At 39.6% G+C, this 19,623-nt stretch overlaps 1 protein-coding gene across 1 annotated transcript; it reads right to left on the bottom strand.

Moving 5' to 3' along the window:
* Positions 1-2,618: 2,618 nt before the first annotated feature.
* Positions 2,619-13,704, bottom strand: LOC145440782 (G protein-activated inward rectifier potassium channel 3-like). The gene is made up of 8 exons (XM_080318527.1): positions 13,093-13,704; positions 9,155-9,306; positions 8,926-9,100; positions 7,668-7,813; positions 7,477-7,607; positions 5,710-5,856; positions 4,182-4,312; positions 2,619-2,891 (listed from the first exon to the last, which is right to left on the bottom strand). The coding sequence occupies exons 1-8, from the start codon at positions 13,474-13,476 to the stop codon at positions 2,763-2,765; spliced, it is 1,395 nt and encodes a 464-aa protein (XP_080174653.1). The 5' UTR covers positions 13,477-13,704; the 3' UTR covers positions 2,619-2,762.
* Positions 13,705-19,623: the final 5,919 nt, after the last annotated feature.

Here is a 19,623-nt window from a genome sequence, read left to right as displayed (position 1 = left end):
CAACCTTCGGACGAAAAACAACTTTGCTTACGTAGGAACCTTCAATATCACTGACTATGACTATAACGACAACACAATAGTTTCGCAGAAGCAACCTTGAATATATCCATCTTAATAGCGAAATTATCAATCCAAGTCCTATCAGCTACAATTACTACATAGTACTAATATCACTTAAAATAGGACTGTGACTTAATATTGTTGAAAATGTGATGTTCTGAACGTTCCATCGATATCTTGGCTCGCTGACAATCACGACTGGAATCTATCACGTATTTTGTTGGTTCATGCTGTAATGCATCATCGATGTGACCGTATATTACAGAAAGGCAAGTTCAGTCCTACATAAAACTTATTTAATGCAACAATGCAGAATGAGTTGAAAATAATGTTGTGCGATATAGTATACGGAAGGAAGATTCAGTACTAATCAATCAGTCAATGGGACGAAATGATCGCCATAATATTTCTTGTAGCATGCTGACATATTACTAAACTCAGTTCAGTGGGCCAAGCGTGCAGTAACTATAAATAAACTTAACATTTCATGTCCATATATTGAATATTATTTTCATGACTACAATGAATGTAGTCCTGAAAGTAATATTAAAGTTTAGTGCTGCTTGTCAACTATTCAGGTATTTGAAGAAAATATATTGAATCTACAATTTGCTTTTTATTTGGAGACTTTCTTCAATGTCTGCATAATAAGTTTAATTAGGAAATGTGGGTGTCTACACAATACACACTCTGCACTGGGGATTTTATCTTCTAAATAACCATATGTGTCAGTGTGTAGCCTATGCCTTAGTCTACGGGTTGCCAAGCTGCAGCCGTATAAAAATAATGATGCGTAATTCAATTAGCCAATGTCGGCGATCGTCATCATACAATTCGAATTTACGAACTGGGCTGGATTTTTTTTAAATATTCATTGTGCTTGACGCGATTCAGGGTGACTTTTTCATTCGATTTCAATATTGTAATGTCCTTGCAATATTAACTCGCCGTATAAATACGAACCAAAAAAGAAATTATGCGCCCAATAAAGAAATACCAATCTGTAATCGTGTGCGTCTCACCAAATAAGTTGCTGGTAGGATACGTTTAGGTGATTCCATTAGATTTTTAATATACCGACAATCCTCATGGGAGGTCAAGAAACAACAACATGTAACTAAGTGATTAATAACTAAAAACCCACCCGAAAATGCATGCCATAAATTTTCGAAGACAAGCTCCACCGGTAAACCTGATCACATGGACTGAGAATGGATGAATATCCATCTATCCATAGTAAAATTCACCTCACCGCGTTCTATGGTATTCGCTTCGACGGGCATCTGTATATCTGGGGCATGCTTATATCGCTATGTTCGATATCAATGGACAAAATGAAGTGAATTAAAACACGAAAATAGCCACAATATGACAGTGTTTCCACTTCGAGATGTTTTACACCCGACAAAATGTAGCAGATTTGTCACATGACTGTCGACCGTGCAGTGCATATTTATGGGAAGGTATTGAATTGGCCATTACATTTTACCTACTGCAGTGGTTCTCAACCTTTTTCTTATCGGGTAACACGCATACTATGATGTTGTTTCATATACCAACAAATCAACCAAACGCTCCAAATTACTGAAAATGTATATACTAGGGATGGTGTGAACGTGAGGTTCACGTCCGCGTTCTGTGTGTGAACCTCGGAAATTTTGAGGTTCGCGTTCACAACAGAACCTTGGTAGGTTCTGCACTGTGAACCTTTTTTCATATATTACAATTTTCACTTCATTATAACATCTTTGGTTCAAATTTATTGCATTTCAACTACGGGCCAATCTATGCATGGCGCTGACAGCATAAACAATCAACACTAAACGAGCATGCACGTTGACATTTTGAAAAATTTTACTTGCTTTGTTACAAAAGTTTGCTCGAAATATCCAGCCTTCCGTTTATGAATATTTAGTGACTCTCTGCTGTGAGCTTGACCCGCAATCACACAATATCAAGAGCGAAATACACTACATGTAGTCAGCGAATGATGCTTATTCAATCAATCAATGAGATTGATATCGTTTTCTGATGTAAAAATCTAGCAAGCGCACAGGGTCAATCTTGAAATATATAGGGTTGAAATTAGCAATGTGACGTCATGAGGTTCACGTTGGCGTTCACACAGAACCTTTCAAAACGGTTCGCGTTCACACAAACCTGAACCTTTCAGAGGTTCACACCATCCCTAGACGATTATCAACATGGCATTAGCAAATAGCCCTGTGCCCTGAAATCTCGAAAAAAAATGCGGTCCACGAGCTAATCCGTCCCTGATTACTAGCAACACACTCTGGGGTGCAATTTGCAATGGTTTCTTCCACAATCTGATCTAGGCGGGGTTTGTTTGTTTGTTTTGGGGGTATTCATGGTGTTTGTCGACTACTATGGTCATTTACACCAGGCCGCTCTTCTTCTTATTTTCCGTAGCTGCCGACTTATAGCACTGCCCACCTCTAGGCTTTTGTAAGACACCGCTGACGCGGATGAGGTGGCGAGCAGGAGCCTAGGTAAACCTCCAACACTTAGATATCTAGGCGGGGTGAAACCGAGTCAAATGACGGATAAAGTATTTACTATGCATTGGATGAACACATTTCTTACATTAGAAAATATTACGGTAACGTGTACCGCGTGAAACGACTTCGCGTACCACAGGCTAAGCCCCACTGTATCTATAGATTATCGTCAACAGCGATGCGTCATTGGTCCCGAATTGCTGGCGAAGCAACAGAGGCGCGAGGTGACGCGCACGTTCCGGATTCTTCGAATCGACGGGCTGCTCTGGAGTCTTCTAGCTCGCGCATGCTCACCGTCGCCGTATTTGAGATCTACCGGAAGGAAGAAAAACGTGATGCTTGACAATTGTGCAGAGTCGGATGGGTGGCGTTCCTGATATAGTATCTCCTCACAACAGGGTTGTAACCAAGTCACAAGGTTCCGAGTCACAAGTCAATCTCACTTTTATAGTTTTGACTCTAGTCAAGTCGAGTCATTTTCAATTCGCCCCGAGTCAAGTCCGAGTCCAAGTCATCGAGCAGAGGTTCTAGTTCGAGTCATGGGATAATGACTCGAGTCCGAGTCCAAGTCATTGTGTTGACTGCTCAGTTTCCAGTTAAAGTCTTGTTAAACCCACTGTTATAACCCTATTCGGTGCTATCGAATGGTTCGCATTTATAATATACCAATTTTCCTGACTTTTATTAGTTGCTTGTCGCATTTTCAAGTACCAGTACCAATAGACGAAGCCACAATAGAGTGGTTGCTTTAATATTCTTCGAAATTACAATGTAATGTCGGTTTTGGCCGTCTGAGTCTCGAGTTATATGACTTGGCTCGAGTCATGCGCTATGACTCGAGTCCAAGTCGAGTCAATACACATATTGACTCGAGTCGAGTCGAGTCATTTCCGTATTTTGAGAAATTGACTCGAGTCAAGTCGAGTCATCACAAAATCGTGACTCGAGTCTGACTCGAGTCGAGTCATGACTTGAGTCATTGCAACCCTGCCTCACAAAAAGGCAACTTTACTCCACACCACGCTATAATTTCATGTGAAAATCGAAAAGGACTTGACTCGACTTAAGTCACTTTTGGAAATTGACTCGACTTGTACTCTAGTTATTGTGAATGACTCAACCAAGTCATATGACATTCTATATGACTTGAGTCTCGCCTATCAGGACCGATAGTTGATAAATAGGCTCAGATGATGATGATCCCATCACGAACTCGATAATTAACAGTGACATAATTTGGCTACTTGTACTTGTACTCTGTGACTTGGCCTCGGACTTGACTCGGTGTTGAGTTGAAAATGACTCCACTCGACTTGACCTGGGCCAAAAATAGTTTGCAAAATATGCGTACTAATACTTTAACTGGAACTTGTTGAGATTCCTGTACCTACGCTACAGTTATAGTTATTCGCGTATATTTTATACAATTATCGACAAGTAGTATGTTGTAAATTTGTACGCAGAACGGAACCGCTTGGTGATGATAACCAGTGCGTATCAAGGCCAAGGCATATACTATGCTTTCGAAACAGAACTTCCAGAAGAAATCTACATGCCTATAGCACGCTATGAATGTTAAATAAAGTAATTCTTCGTGCTTACAGGAAATGTCTCGTGGAATGACGAATGGTCGACGCTGAAATGGCCATCCGCGTAGTACAAGCTTGGCATGAAGCGGAACCCCCACTCTACTTCTGTGTTCAGATACGATGTCCGTGCTTGACATATCATACCTGTCGAAGTAAAACGAGGTGTTTGTCATGAACTATGAACTTGTACCATAATGTAATATTATGCTAAAGTTCAAGTTGAAAAGTTGAAGATTTAGGAACGCACCATCGGGCCAATGTAGTATCTAACAATGCATATATCACTGAAAGATTTTGTTTTGACCATTCTGGATGGGGGATACTGCCTTTCCTTGCAACTTGCCGATCCCGAATCTTAACAATCGTACCTTAGCTCATCTCATCCAAACAAGGGTTAACGTAACCTTTTCCTGTGGTACACTTTTCTCAAGCTTTCGTGGGTAGCATGCCACTAATCGGAATATTACACGTAACCGTTCAATCTTTACACATTATGATTATATGTATTTCCCTTTTATGGGAATATTCCCATATATTCAACCAGTATGCAACCGCACATGCAAAGTATTCACCGGTGTTATTGTACAGTGCGCAATGTGCATTGTGCAATACGTGGAAGCCCTCTTCTGGTATGTTTTCGTTCTTATTTGCTGGCCCAGGATGTTGTGTCTACGTTATACACACGAACTAATTTCGGATGCATCCTTTGATAGCATCGCCCCCTCGTGAAGCCTCAAATTCGTCAAGATTAATGAGAATGAATGAGAGAGTTTAAATATAAAATTATACAACAGAAAGTAGAACTGGCTGGGCCTCTGTATGTGATAATAGGGAATATGCGCATCAAGATCAGATATAGCAGAAACCAGATAATTATTATTGTGAATGCTCTTCAAACCAGCGAGCCTTCTTCCCAAGACGTCGAGAGAGTTTTAGCAGTGTATTATTGGAGATCGATCCAATCGAACCACACTGATTAGCATCCAGGCAATAAAATAATTGAAATAGGCTACTGGTTACAACTGTGATTGAGGTACTTAACTATGCATAATTAATGCGCCCTGATCACGAACCCGTCTACGTGAGCGTTGAGCAGATAGGGCAAGTTTCGAGAACGTATAGCACGCCATAGTAGTTTTCCCTCCACCATAACATCCATCTCATCCGATTCGTTGTGGCGACAACGCCTTATCGAACATGCGTAGTGCGTACCCTGAAGGAATACCAGTCCATCACACACACAACACACACACACACACACACACACACACACACACACTACACTGAACGATTCCTCACATTCAGTCAACGAAGGCATCTGGACACGAGATTGGGAAATTACAATCATCCGCGTGTCATAATTTCTCTTCACGCGTGTTTCTCCACGCAGGAATTAAGGTGATGCCTTATATGAGTTTGGCTACATTGAGAACTATATACACTTATACAGCATAACTAGGGCCTGCTACATTTCCCATTTCCACTCCCGCTAGAGCTAAGCATGCCCGTTAATGCGAACGAAAATTAAATATTATACTAACCGGTACTTTCTATCATCCCTTCCAGAATGACGATGATTTCAAATCGATTATTCTGGAAATCTTCTTTGTTCATATCGTAAAATGGACTCCGCTGATCGATAGAGTGGCATATGATGAGCGGTGTTACCATGAATAGGTTATCAGCTCCTTGGGGGAACAATGAAAATATTGGTTCGCAATACTGATCGCATATACACGCAATATCTATACCCACAACGTAAAAAATACCCAGATATCCAGATATGCATTGTGTAGTAATCTTAAGATTGCAATAGTCCCACTGGGCATAACATTGACCTTTTCCGTCACCTCTTTCGTTTCATTATGTGCGGGTCTGCCGCAATCGATGTACGGAGCCGTGTGTTCTAGTCATCGAGTGTTCGGGTCTAACCAAACCACTCACACTGGGCGACTGTTGCGCGACCGATGACATAGCTCATGGTTAGGGTTACCATACGTCCTCTTGTAAGAGGATTTGTCCTCTTTTTTTAACATTTTTGAAAGTGTCCTCGGAGGACACCTAAATGTTCTCTTTTTGGGAATTTGTCCTCTTTTTTGAGAATTTTGGTTGAATGTACGTGGAAATTGGACCGAGATCTAGAAAATCAACGGCCAATCTACGCCCCGGCGTGATTTCCGGGACTCGAGCCCGAAAAACGACCTTTCTTTTTTATCAACCGGCGGTAAACGTGAAAAAGAAACTGTATTTCTAGGGCTGAGCCGGGAAGTTGACCTTTTTTTAGTCACCAACAACAAAGTCCGAAAAATTTACCATTTTCCCGGATTTTACTCCAGTTTTGAAGCTATGAAAATTTCGAAGAAGTGCCCTCTTTTCACTTTTCCAAAATATGGTAACCCGACTCATGGTAGTTGTGCTATGAAAACAATATATATCGTCTAAAAAGAGCACCGATATCACGCTAACATTTCGTAATCACTGGTGTGGCGGGTGGAGTGACGTGGTTGCGAAGGTACCAAGCAGATGTCACCACAAACGCGTATGAGTTAGTCCTGATGTGTAGTTCAGCGTATCTTGAAGCTTAAAAACCTATTTTTGTTGAGGAACCCTAAAACACTTGTAATACTTTCGCAAAAACAAAATATAAAGGTGATTCATTATAGTGTTACTGCTCAATATCTTAGCACAGGGGCTATACTTCTGGTGGTATTTCTCTTCGTTTCTGCCGCTTGTGAATACAGTTTGTTATGTTGATCGGTAAAGGGATTTTATTGACAAAAGGCAACGTGAAGTTGGATGAATAATGCTGAAATCGATCAATACGCGATTCCTTACGCCTCTTGTGTATATACACAGGATTCCAAACGATCGATACATATCCTTGTTTAGAGCCTTGTACGCTACGTCGCGCTTTGTAGTTACCGCAAAGCACTTCAGTGCGTTGTTACGGCGCACTGTTATGGCGCTAGATAGTGTATGTCGCTAGCCTGTAATTGAGACACTTGATCAGTAGGCCTACGTACTGTAGAATATTGCATATAATGACACTATTCATACTGCGTTAACCATTACATCCGGAAAGACATATATAGAATCCTCATCGGCGCAATGATTCAACACTATCATTTCAAACATGAATCAGAGTGTGAGTTTTGCAAACTGAATCAAAACAAGTGTAATTAAAAACGATTTTTTATTTGTTTCTGCTGCCCTGTCGTTGCCTTCACGCGGCATACAATAATCAGGGGAATATGCGAAAACGACTCCACGCATATGCCGATCAAAAGCCAACGTATCGCAACGCTAACCTGTATCAAGACCCACGTTTATATCTTCCTGGTAAAATCCGATAAATTCCCCTTCCCTCGTCACTCTTGATCGCACCAACTTCGCGCGGATTCGACATTGTATCAGCAGGGAATTGCGAAGATTAGCCACCCTGCAAAAACCGTTTTTCAACTCCGTATGAAATGGCATCAGGTAAACTGAATGTTCTTACCGAAACATGAGGCAGTATTTTCCATCTCTCTCCGAGATGACGGACGTCTTACTGAATAAAAGAGTCTCCGATCGGTTTTTGGGCTGTGAGAGCTTTATGTATATGCATCCCACCATGAAAGCGTCCACAATGCTCCCCATAATCGCCTTGCAATTCGATACAATCGGTAAAGTTGGGGGAATGCGACTTCGATAATAATTTCGAGAACATGTTCTACTCTACATTGATACAAAGACATAAAGTCGTACTGGACAACGCATTCATCTACGTGTCTAAGGATGAGGAGATTTAATGAATATAGATGATAGAATAAACTTGATTTCTAATTCGTTTGAATACGCTATAGCCAACGTATTAGGTTTATCGTGTGCATATCGTGTTGGCTACTAGAGACAATATATAGCGCTAGGGTTGCATTTTGAACAAATGGTGTTTTAAAGCAGAGTTTAGAAATGCCTTTAAAAATGTGTTTCATTTCAAACTTTGCATAATTATGTCATAATTGTGGAAATAGGCTACTTAAAACACGGTATTTTAAATAAGTGCCACTTAAAGAAGCAGTTACGTTGTTGCACGTGGATACGGATCATTGGTACGAAAATGGGCATTCTGATGATGATGATGACCGCCGACCGTAAAAGTATTGTATAGCGATGTAGTCCTGATGCTTAAAAATATTTTTGGTCCGTTTAATACAGGGGCCCGATTGTCAATGTCATACTGTGATTAAAAACATAGTTTAAACAAGGGATATGTTTTAAGCATGTTTGTTTTAAAATAATTTTTATCAATGCAACCCTAAATAGCATTAGTATAGGACCCGTCAAACACACAATCTCGTCAAATCTCTAGACTCCACGTAAGGGATAAACTTGCAGTCAACCATCATACATGGAGCGATCTGCTGGACTGCAGTTACAGTGTATTATTTGGACCGACGGCCTGCAATGAGACTGCGAAAGCATTACAAATGAAGATTCGATCTGACATCCCAGGTGATATAGTTATAAAGTTATAGTCGGACTTCAGTTTCACATAATGAGGTAACAACCATCGTCATGCACGTCACCAGAGAGAATTCCCACTAGCAAGATATGAAGCTACAATGGAGTATCAGTAAATTGATTACATTATAATGATATGACAGTTATTATTTGTACATTTATGGATCAGATATGCCCGTATGAATTCGAAAGTCCTGAGTTAGGTAGGCCTATTTCGACACTTGGGTTTGAATAGAGAAAATAAGATTACATACTTGAATGATGAACAGGAAAATAGCTTCTGGACACTTTTCCGTTATAGCGCGAGTGCCATATCCGATTGTCGTTTCTGTCTCGAAGTAAAACAAGAACGCTGTTTGGTAGGAATATACCTTCGTGACGCAGTACGTATGATTCGTGTCATTAGAGATATGAGCAGTGATGTCTCCCCTGCAAACGGCAATCACGTATATTAGTCGAATGATTCACAAATGCTTCACAAACCTCCAAAGCGCGATCAACCACCAGAAGAACCCGAATAGGGACCAGCCCGCGGTGTAGACGAGCACGAAAATCACCAGGTTGTACTTCCATTGCAGGTCCACCAGCGTTGTGAAGATGTCCGTCACGTATCTTTTTCCCAATTTCGTGGCCGACTTGGAACCATGGTAAATTATCGATTAGGTCACAAAAGATGCAACACGCTATTCGGAAAGGGTGTTGTGTAGCCTAGAATTCAAGACAACGTTCGAAAATACACACGCTGCGGTCCCTGGCAAAGAACTCTACTTTCTAGCAATAATAAATTGGCGAATCTAGACGGCTGGTGTTAACATGTAGTGCGCGCTTGCATTATGATATAGCACAGAGGTCTCAAACTCAAATGTGCTCGCGGGCCAGTTTTCCAGTTTTGACGATGCCGCGGGCCGCAGCATTTGTAGGGGTATTCTATGTCATTCCAAGTAGGCCTTATATTGCGGGAATGAATTGTCCTATTGATAGTGGGCCGATCCAACAGACTGACAGTGAACACACATGGTCAAAATGTGATTTACTCTTGTATCAATTCAGGCCTGGCACGAATAGAATCATCGCATTTATAACTATTTGAATAGAATTGTTGTTGTACTTGATACATATTAATTATAAGATATAGACACCATATGGCGGACAAATATATGATACCATCATAAAAGGTATCGGGTTATTATTTCTCAGCTACTATGAATATTTTGAATTTAACAGATTGATAATAGAGACTGATCTGATATAAAACATTTTAAAGTTGAGCATTGTAATTCCAATCCATTGTTCGGGTGGGTATACTTCTGATAAGTAGGCTATTAATCTCATGGCCATATATCTTCAAATACAGGAGCAGAAATAATATAAATGTAATAATGAATGTGTCCTAGTGATTGAAATGTCGGAACGCCGAACGGCCCATTGCTATTACATCGTTGGAGCGTCCCACTACTCGATACCTTTAAGTGGCCTTAATAACATGGTTTAGCGACCAAAGATGTAACTAACAGATTGCTTATGGTTGCCATAACAACTTGCTTAGTTAGCAAAATACCAAGCTGCGACCTTCTGATCTATTACTTCCCTGATACGCGATTAGTTTGTTGCGTCCATGGTTCTAACAAATTCACGGCATTCCGAGTCACTCCAAGTCCACTCGAGTCATTTTCATTTTGCCATCGAGTTAGCCCGAGTCTGAGTAATTTAGGAAAGGTCGCGTCTAAGTCCAGCTCACAAATTTCAGTCACGAATCGTCTATGGGTCACGATTTGTCATCATGAATTGGAAATGTGGCGAAATAGTGAATCTTCCACTGCACGGAGGCGTTTGCAATTGATGTGATAGTGAAGTTTGATGAATAGTTTGAGGCTTTCGGAGCAATTTAAGATGGCATTTTCACTTTATAACCTGAAAAGATATATGTGACACTTATATATTTTCAAATTATTGAAAATCTAAAATGTCGTCGCGGGCCGCACAAAATGCTCTGGCGGGCCGCGTGTTTGAGACCTCTGATATAGCAGGTATAGCGTCAGGGCCGAAACAGCACTACGAACAATACATTTTCGATCATAATTGTTGCTTTGTATTATGACAACATACTGATATACAGCCGTAGCTGAGCATGAGCAATTGAGCATCCGTTTCATCAAGTATTCGCCCGATGTAGTTGAAACGTGAGAAGCTTGAAAGTAGTGTTACCATACGTCTTCCTTTAGGAGGATTTGTCTTCCTTTTTCCGTTTTTGAAAATGTTCTCCTTATTGAGATTTTGTCCTCTTTTTTGACAATTTTATATAAATATAGGGCGAAATCCGATTAAGATACAGTAAATCAGCACTCAAGTAACGCTCCGGTGACTATTTCGGGAGCCGAGCAGGAAAGTTGACTTTTTTTTGGCAACCAACCCCGAAATTGGGAGAAATTTACTTTGTTTTAAAGATTTTCCTTCGGTATTCTAAGTTTGAAAATTTTGAAAAAGTGTCCGCCTTTCCCGATTCCAAAATATGATAACCCGACTTGAGAGCTATCAACGTATAACGTGAATGATATGTTTTTACACCTTCATATCTTTAGCCAGATTTCTCGGGTGGTTATTTTGTAGGGATGCTTTTTTTTGCTAAGTTGCATTGTTGCATTGGCTTGCACGTATTGATCTGTAGACTAATGAAGTTCCGAAAGGTTGAAGAGGAATTTCGGTGTGCATTCTCTGGCATTGAACCCGAACTAAAGGATTTGGTCGCAACGCGTAAAGCACATTCGTATTTGTGTTCATTTAAATTGCTGAGGAGCCGAAGCAAAGGACTTTAAATATAGGGAGGCGCCAAAAATAAACGACTGTGTAGTGTACACCACTGATTTAGATCAATCAGATTGACATCATCTGGGTATTTGGACATCCAACATTCTAGCCAAACTCTATTCGTGCCCCAATCGCTTCATGTTTGATGAACACGATCCTATACGAATTTGTTATCTGGGTTTTAACAACATTTGGCAACACGTAGCTCAGTCGTCAAGCTTGAGTATAATAGTTCCCGACCCTTGAAAGCAAAAACCCACGACAACTCGCCTCATATCAGAGTGAGAGTATTGAGTTGGATCAATTAGAAGTAGATTAGGGCGAGACGTAGGCAACTCATAAAGACAGGGATGATTAATGTAGTCGTTGATGCTTTTCCAGTATAAGTAACGCCATAAATTTTTTCTCAAGTTCAGCTATGAAGTAGAGATTTTTGAAACATTTCAAACCCACTTTAGGCTAACAAAAAAGTTTAGAAAATGGAAAGCACTCGAACATGTCGTTATGTTGTTACGATAATTCCATTCATAAAAGTGATGCACACCATTCCGGAAACTATTGCTGCTGGGCAGAAAGTAAGTGCTTCTGCTGCAAAAGCAGTTGATATAGAAGTGTAAATAGTGTGACAATCCAACCAATTTGGGTTTGTGTTGCAAGTAGGGATGCCATTAAAACAAAAATCAATTTAGCATGGTTAAACATGATTAAAAATGTTTTACCTTTTTTATCCATGACGTCACAAATATTCAATTGTGACGTCACAGTGGATTGCCATGGACGCTTGAAATTATAGGGTAAATATGGCGTTTTCGACGAAAAGGACTTCCGGCCGCTGTCATAAACACACAAAAATAAATATAACTAGGACTACATTGTTATGCAGCAATCTTACGGTCGGTGGTCAGTATCATCAGAACACCCATTCGGTACCAATGTTATATATCTACTTGCTATAACTGTTGAACCGGCGACGAGTTCGAGGGTTCCAGCCACTCCTCATCGTATGCGTCGACTACATTGGGTTCAAGTCGTCCGAAGGCTCATACTGCATGTCTTGTCGAAAGTGTTTACACAAGGATGGCATAATTATAAAACGTTTGAAAGAAACAGTTTTTTAATGCATTTGTTTAAAACACTGTTTGTAGCAGGTTTTAAACAAAGTGTTTTAAAACAATGTTTGTTTTAAATGTAACCCTAACTGCAAGCCTACCTACTTGGGTACTGGGAAAAGCAGAAGTACTTCGTTTATTATCCAGATACCACTTTATACTCTACAAATTATAAAGAGCAGAAGGTTTAGCTTCAAAGGTTGTTGAAGTTGAAGAAGTGGGATTAGTCTTAAAATATGAACACTTTGGCCAGTAGTGCAGTCGGCAGCTAGGTAACGACTAGTTGAGGAAAGTTTATGGATATTCCGATTAAATCCACACATCCGCTCATGGTGAAGGGACCACGAAGTTATTGGGTTTTGCGGGTTGTTTGCGAATATCGAAATTATACTTCAGTATTTTGAGTGTTTAGAGTGCACAGTGCACACGTAGGATACAGTGATGGAATGTTTTTGCGTTTGTGTCAACTATGGCATACATTCTTGTGAAGTAAAGGTATCGGCTTACTTGTCTGATAGTGCATTGTCCGGCCTTCGTCATGAATCGTTCCGGCTTTTTGGGTTTTTTCAATTTCTTAGATTTCTTATCTTTTTCCCAATCCTTGTCTCCGTCCTCCGCGTCATTTTCATCGCCGTCTTCGCCATTTTTCGTTGCTTGACGAACTGGCTTGACTGCTTCCCCTGTCAAATCCAGCAGCTTCGCAGGCATGCGGCGTCCGAAATTCGTTGTAGCATTGTTATCCACTACAAGGCTGCTGTCTGTACTTTCACCCCGGAAGGCTGTCATCATGCTCGACCTTCGTCTGCCCACCGTGCTCAAGCCTGTATCAATGGAATCGCCAGCCGCATTTACATGATTGGTTGCCCCGTCCATTTCTATAATGGTTGTCATCTTTGAATGATGCGTTACAGAAATGCAACAGGATCTATTTTTACTCAACAGATTAGCTGCTGTCAAAGGATCGAGTTTAAATAATATAATAACAAATTCTGCTATTGTTTCGTAGTTATTCCCCTATGCCGCACTATCATCACCTATCTACTATCACCGTCTGATAATACATATCAAGTAAATATGGAAACGCGTCTAACAGCATTTGTAGCCCGGCTTGCAAGGCTCTAACAACGATGCGGCTATCTCTGGGGAAAAGGCGTTTTCGAATGGCTTAGAATCTGTCGCTCTACGTGCCTCTCCGATCGATTTTGTGCGCCTCCTTGTATTTCATTACATGATCAATAATCTACAGAAAATTTCTCCGGCGAACCCAAACCCTCAAGAGGATATAATTAATATGCAATGCAAGACCAGTTTTCAACATGCACTTCGCTATGAAGTGAATTGTCTTTATTTTTGATTGGTATTGAACCTATAACACGCACACAACATCATATATTGTATTGCAATCTGCGTGGTATCTTAAATCGATAAAAATGGTAATTAATAAATACCGATATACTTTATTTTTGATTGGTATTGAACCTATAACACGCACACAACATCATATATTGTATTGCAATCTACGTGGTATCTTAAATCGATAAAAGTGGTAATTAATAAATACCGATATACTTGTGGTGAAATAGTCAAATAATGTCGTAATTATGATGTAGTGATACAGCGATATATATAGTAGAGATTTACTATCAGAACGATGCGATCCTTTCAGGTTACAAACGCTCCCAGGCTCCACTGGCGCCCACTTTGGCTACCACCGATGTAGCACTTTTCAAGGTGAGAGCTCCTTGTAGAGTTAAAATTGCAGGGCTGTAATGACTCGAGTCCTGCTCGAGTCGCAACTCGACTTGACTCGAGGTATTTTTGCAAATGGGTAAAATGACTCGACTCGACTCGAGTCAATTTTTGTATTGACTCTACTTGTAGCCTACTCGAGTAATTGTGCATGGCTCGAACCATGTCATATGACACGAGACTAGGACGGCCAAGTCAGACATTTCATTGTAACTTCAGATAGTAAAGTTACCACATTACTGGTATTTCGTCTATCAGTCCTGATATTTTGAAAATAGGGCGAGAAACTGTTAACACTGAGGAAAATTACTACATTACGAATGCGAGCCATTCTATATCACTATAGCAAAGTTGAAAAAAGTGGATTGAATCGGATTGAACTGAAAACTGAACCGTGCACATAATGACTTGGACTGGGAATCGAGTCAAAACATCATGACTCGGACTCGACCCTCTACTAGAGGACTTGGAGTTTGACTTGACTTGGTGGTGAATTGAAGATGAATCGAATTGACTCGAGTCAAAACTATAAAAGTGAGATTGACTTGTGTCTCGGAGCCTCGACTTGGTTACAACCCTGAAAAATTGTCATTGCATTTCTTCTTCAAACCGTTAAACATGATTCAGTGTGATGTTGTGCCTCATCACATTACAAACCGAGTAGTCTATGGATTGCTTTGTTTGGTGTTCATTGAACAAAATGTATACATGCACGATGTAGGCCGCTTACTGGGTGCAGCAGCAGTATTAGTCTCTATTTTTCAGAAATAAAATTAAATATGACTATATTTCCGCACTTAAATTTGTATTCGGACAAAGAAGCAGAATACAAAACAATACAACTGCACCGTATCGTCAGTCGCAGAGATTGGGTCGAGTTGTGAATATCAGGCGATAAGTTTGAGCCCGCACCCGAATCGCGAAGATCGTTATATAAACAGAGGTGGTCAAAGTAGTTAAGAATAATACTCAAGTGGAAGTAGCGAGTAGACGCTACTCAAGTAAGAGTAGACGTAATACTTTCAAAAGCAACTTAAACTGCTTCTAGTGAAAGTGGAATTGGCTGGCATAAAATCTACTCAGTTATCGGACACGGTGATCAAACACTTTGCGTGATTAATAGACCCATACGCTAATAAAAATATGGAGGATCATAAAAATGTCATACACTGTATTTGTATTTCCGGAAAATAGGGCAATACTACACTTGATTTTAGACTTCAACCTGTATGTTCTCTAGAAAAAAGAACTGGAATGAATTTTAGAAGAATTCGAAGTAGTGATACTGAGAAATAAAAGAGAAATACAAACACTATCTCTAAAAATCTAAAAATTAATTTCATGTCTTTTGTCCGAAAGGTTTCAACGGTTGTCTGCTAAGGGCTAAGACAGGACGCATAAAAAGTCAGAAACCACTATTCCATATTAGGACACGCCATGTTCTGCCCGATTACGATGCGATTGATAGATGATAGATTGCGAAAAGATTGTCTTCCAAACGTTTTGATGAAACATATATTATAGTCGACGGTGCGATATGAGTGGAATCACGCAACCTGCCATCTAAATTATATTGACCGATATTTCGGTGAAAACATATTTGTCATTTCATATCTAGGCTACTTCACGCGAAGCGCAATGAAAATTTTGCGTTTTAGATAACTTTTGTGACAAAAAAGCTCTCCGTGAAAACAGCCCCGAAATTCCTCAGCCCCACTACCTAATTGGAGGAATAGATTACTTCTTCTTCGCAAAATGAAAATATTACGAAGTAGAAATAGAAGTAGCGGAAAATTAAATTTAGTTGAGTAGTACTGCAAGTACTGGAAACTAATTGAGTACATTAAAAAAGTAGAAGTTCTTCGTTACTGACCACCTCTGCTTACGGTTGTATCGCATATCCGTCTTCGAAGCATCTCGGTGGTGAAGGCGAAAAATATCATCATCATCATCTCTCTCTCTCTCTCTCTCTCTGCATTTTTCTATTGTCCGTCAGTATATAGAGCGTTTTTTTTCTAGTGTGCTATGCCATCTAAAAAGTTTGGGAGCCACTGATTTATACTGACAGTAAGACAAAGCGACCCGCGTTTAATCCAGAATGGTGACGTAACACGATGTCATATGCTGGTGTTCACATCGAACTTGTTATGTAACCTTCTCTGGGGGCTCGCAACATCACTATTGTGTGGGCCAATGCAATTGGAAATTGTCAACCTTTGTGATGTCAGGCCAATGACAGGATAATCATTAGGCCATACGATATCTTCACATTGAACCCTTTCCAGCGTAGTAATATTCAGAGGTGGTCAGCAACGAAGTATACTTCTACTTTTTGAAGTACTTGAAGTATATTATGCCTACTCGCACTACTTAGTAACTAGTTATGATTTTAGACTACTTTTACTCCTACTCCTACTTACTTACTGTCTTGTGAACCTCCACTCCTACTTCTACTTGAGCAGAAAGTTTGGCGTTACTTCTACTTCTACTTGAATACCGACGGTGACTACGACCACCTCTGATGTCAGCTTCTATTTTTGACGATCAACGAATGCGTATTTATGACAGCTTTTCAAAACTACTTAGGCCATACTTTGGCCGTATCCAAAGACCGCAAATTATACTTTTAATCGTACTTGAATCTGCTTTTGTGTCGATACGTCTACTTAAATAACCTCTTTGACCGCTGGGAAATATTTAGGCGATCTTCTTCATCGAGAAGAATCGTGTCAGCGATTCTGATGTGACAATAATCAACAAACGCGACATCCAACCAGTATACTTCATCTGTTACGTTATGTTCACTATACCCGTGTGCGCAGGAAAGGTATTTTATTACCACATTGCATAATTACGGCGACTATTTCGTGGATCATAATACGAGCGATGCAATGGTATATTGCAGCAGTTTATTGCCGGATGAGCTGTGTTGAATAGCCTACATCCTGATGATAACGTCGATATCAAAGTCCTCCAAAACCTCGTTTAGACCGCGTAAACATATTTAGACCTACGTATCGAAAAATATACTATTTGGTCATGAATCAGTGTAATGTAAATTGATTTCCTCTAAATACAATATTTAGTAGTAACTCTGACTAATTTCCTGACCTGTTTTCATAAAGGACCTATTTGAGGCGGTCTCATATAGTCTAATGGTCTCTCCTGAATTTCAAGCTCTTTGCACCATTTTGATTATTATGTGCTAGATTTTAAGCCATGATCTAGTAAATATTGTAACGTAACCCGGATAGAAGAAAACGGGCTTTCAGCGCACTGCATATTTATAACTCAGTATAATGCCATGTTATCGTGATTGGGGACTTGTTTGACAGCGTCGCGGTGATAAAAGTTGCAGTTCCATGCACTAGCGCATTCATTAGCCTATATCAATTAACGAGAAACCAGTTATATGGAAACTACTATTATACGTTAATCGATTATCTGCGCCTTTGGGGTAACCTCCTCGGAATGAACATCGTAGTCGAGTTGAAGGGCATTTGTAGTTAGCATGTTAATACGTAATGCCTATTAGACTATATGCATTCGAATGCGTAGAGAAAACCATCAAATCACATCAACAAACCTCACCCATATAACTATAATTCTGTTATCCTAAACCCGAATTAATGCTAGTGTGAAGTGAAAATTGAAATAATTTGATTTTAGATGCTCCATGACTGGTAAACCGATATTGTGAAACATATCTGTCGAAGAACGAAGTGGCGAATCATCGTAGCGATTCCTAAAAGCTGTTATTCCATCGTGTCACTGGTGAGCTTATAATGATTTCCGACAATCCGCAGTATGTAATGTGCCTCTATTTATAAATTTACCATGTTCTCTCATTTTGATATTATATTCGTAGGCCAAGGTGGGAGTTTGATTATTGGACTACACCAAATGTCGCCTTCTTATTCTTCATTACATCGACATTGATGAATTGATGAAAATTGTTGATGTTCTGCTCTAAATCTAAATCACTATAGGCTGGCAGTCGAATATAATGTAAGACATGCTTGTACTCCATAATTAAAACTACAGTAATCCATATTTAGCATAACCAGATTCTATGTCAATCAATTTTTAGGTCCAACCATATCTGCAAGATCGTGATTGGTGATTGTTGGAGACAAGATCTTTTGCAGATTAACCGGATCCGATATTAATTTCACTGACCACGGTCCAAGCATTCATAAATAAACAGGTATGTTAAATGAGTATAATGCCTTTTCACACAGTATAACCGATATGAATATGTATAAGAGAAACCATGGTTGATATGCTAATAACTGATTTATATCTGAATCATTTTATTGTATTCTTTCATTCAGGCTACTGGGACGTTGGGTGAGATTTCCCTGCTCAGTGCTCATGTTCGTTCAACTCTGTATGTCGTATACATAAATATGTTTATGTCATTTTCTGAACTATAAACTGATATTGGTTATCTATAATTTAACAGTAGAGACTCGATGAAAATATGCGTATTTGGGGTGATTTTTGAAAAACCCATTCCTACATAATGAAACGGTCCATTGGTCCGTTCAGATTTGTTTATTCCTTTGAAATTACTCGAGCATGTCATTCAACTGTGCATAAACAGTTTCTTATCAGTATGTGGCTGCTCGAATTTTGGGAATATTTGTGGTTTGTTGTTGAATATTAATATTTCGATCGATCTTCAACCGGCTTCACGGTTCAAGCTTTCGGTATATCATTCTATCGTTTATCTGCATTTGTAGAGAAGGTGGCAATGAATGGGTTTTATTTTTTGATAAACTGTTATATTTAATTTTCTCGTTATATTGCTGAGCAATGAGCATCTTTGGTTGATGTTGTTCGTCAAAAAGTCAGTTTTTTGCCTGAATGTCTATTTTTGTGATTTACCGACATTATTTGCATAGCATAGGCAGTTAGTTTGTAGATAATATCCGATTAGTAGGCCTATTTCCATCGCAGTTATATGTAAGATACAATTGTAAGCCAATTGTAAGCCTATGTAACGTTGATCCACCATCCACGTGATTCCAAGTGTACCTAATATAGTAAATGATACATTACCGGTGCCATAATTGTGAGATTGCTTAAGACTATATGAGTCATGCCTATGAATCCATGTTTTTGACTAGTGACTAGTGACTTGACGTAAACCTGTTATTTTCATCAAGTTAAGGCCTCTGTTTTGCAGTGACATTTTTATCAAATGTATGCTGATAAACAAAGGCTTATATTTGGTGAAATCTCTCATCAATGATATTATGGAGTGCTGTGATTCCTGTAATTTGC

Source organism: Botryllus schlosseri, chromosome 6 (assembly GCF_051294905.1).
Source record: "Botryllus schlosseri isolate E-star chromosome 6, Bs_hap1, whole genome shotgun sequence".
In the NCBI taxonomy this organism is placed as follows: domain Eukaryota; kingdom Metazoa; phylum Chordata; class Ascidiacea; order Stolidobranchia; family Styelidae; genus Botryllus; species Botryllus schlosseri.
This window is presented reverse-complemented; position numbering and strand designations above follow the sequence as displayed.

Bases quoted from the DNA above. Each gene is read 5' to 3' on its own strand.
- LOC145440782 (XM_080318527.1), bottom strand. From the start codon at position 13,476: ATGACAACCATTATAGAAATGGACGGGGCAACCAATCATGTAAATGCG. The intron at 7,608-7,667 runs GTAAGAACATTC...CGGTTTTTGCAG, and splicing joins AAATACTGCCTCATGTTTCG to GGTGGCTAATCTTCGCAATT. The intron at 4,313-5,709 runs GTTAGTATAATA...TTACTTCGACAG, and splicing joins AGGGATGATAGAAAGTACCG to GTATGATATGTCAAGCACGG.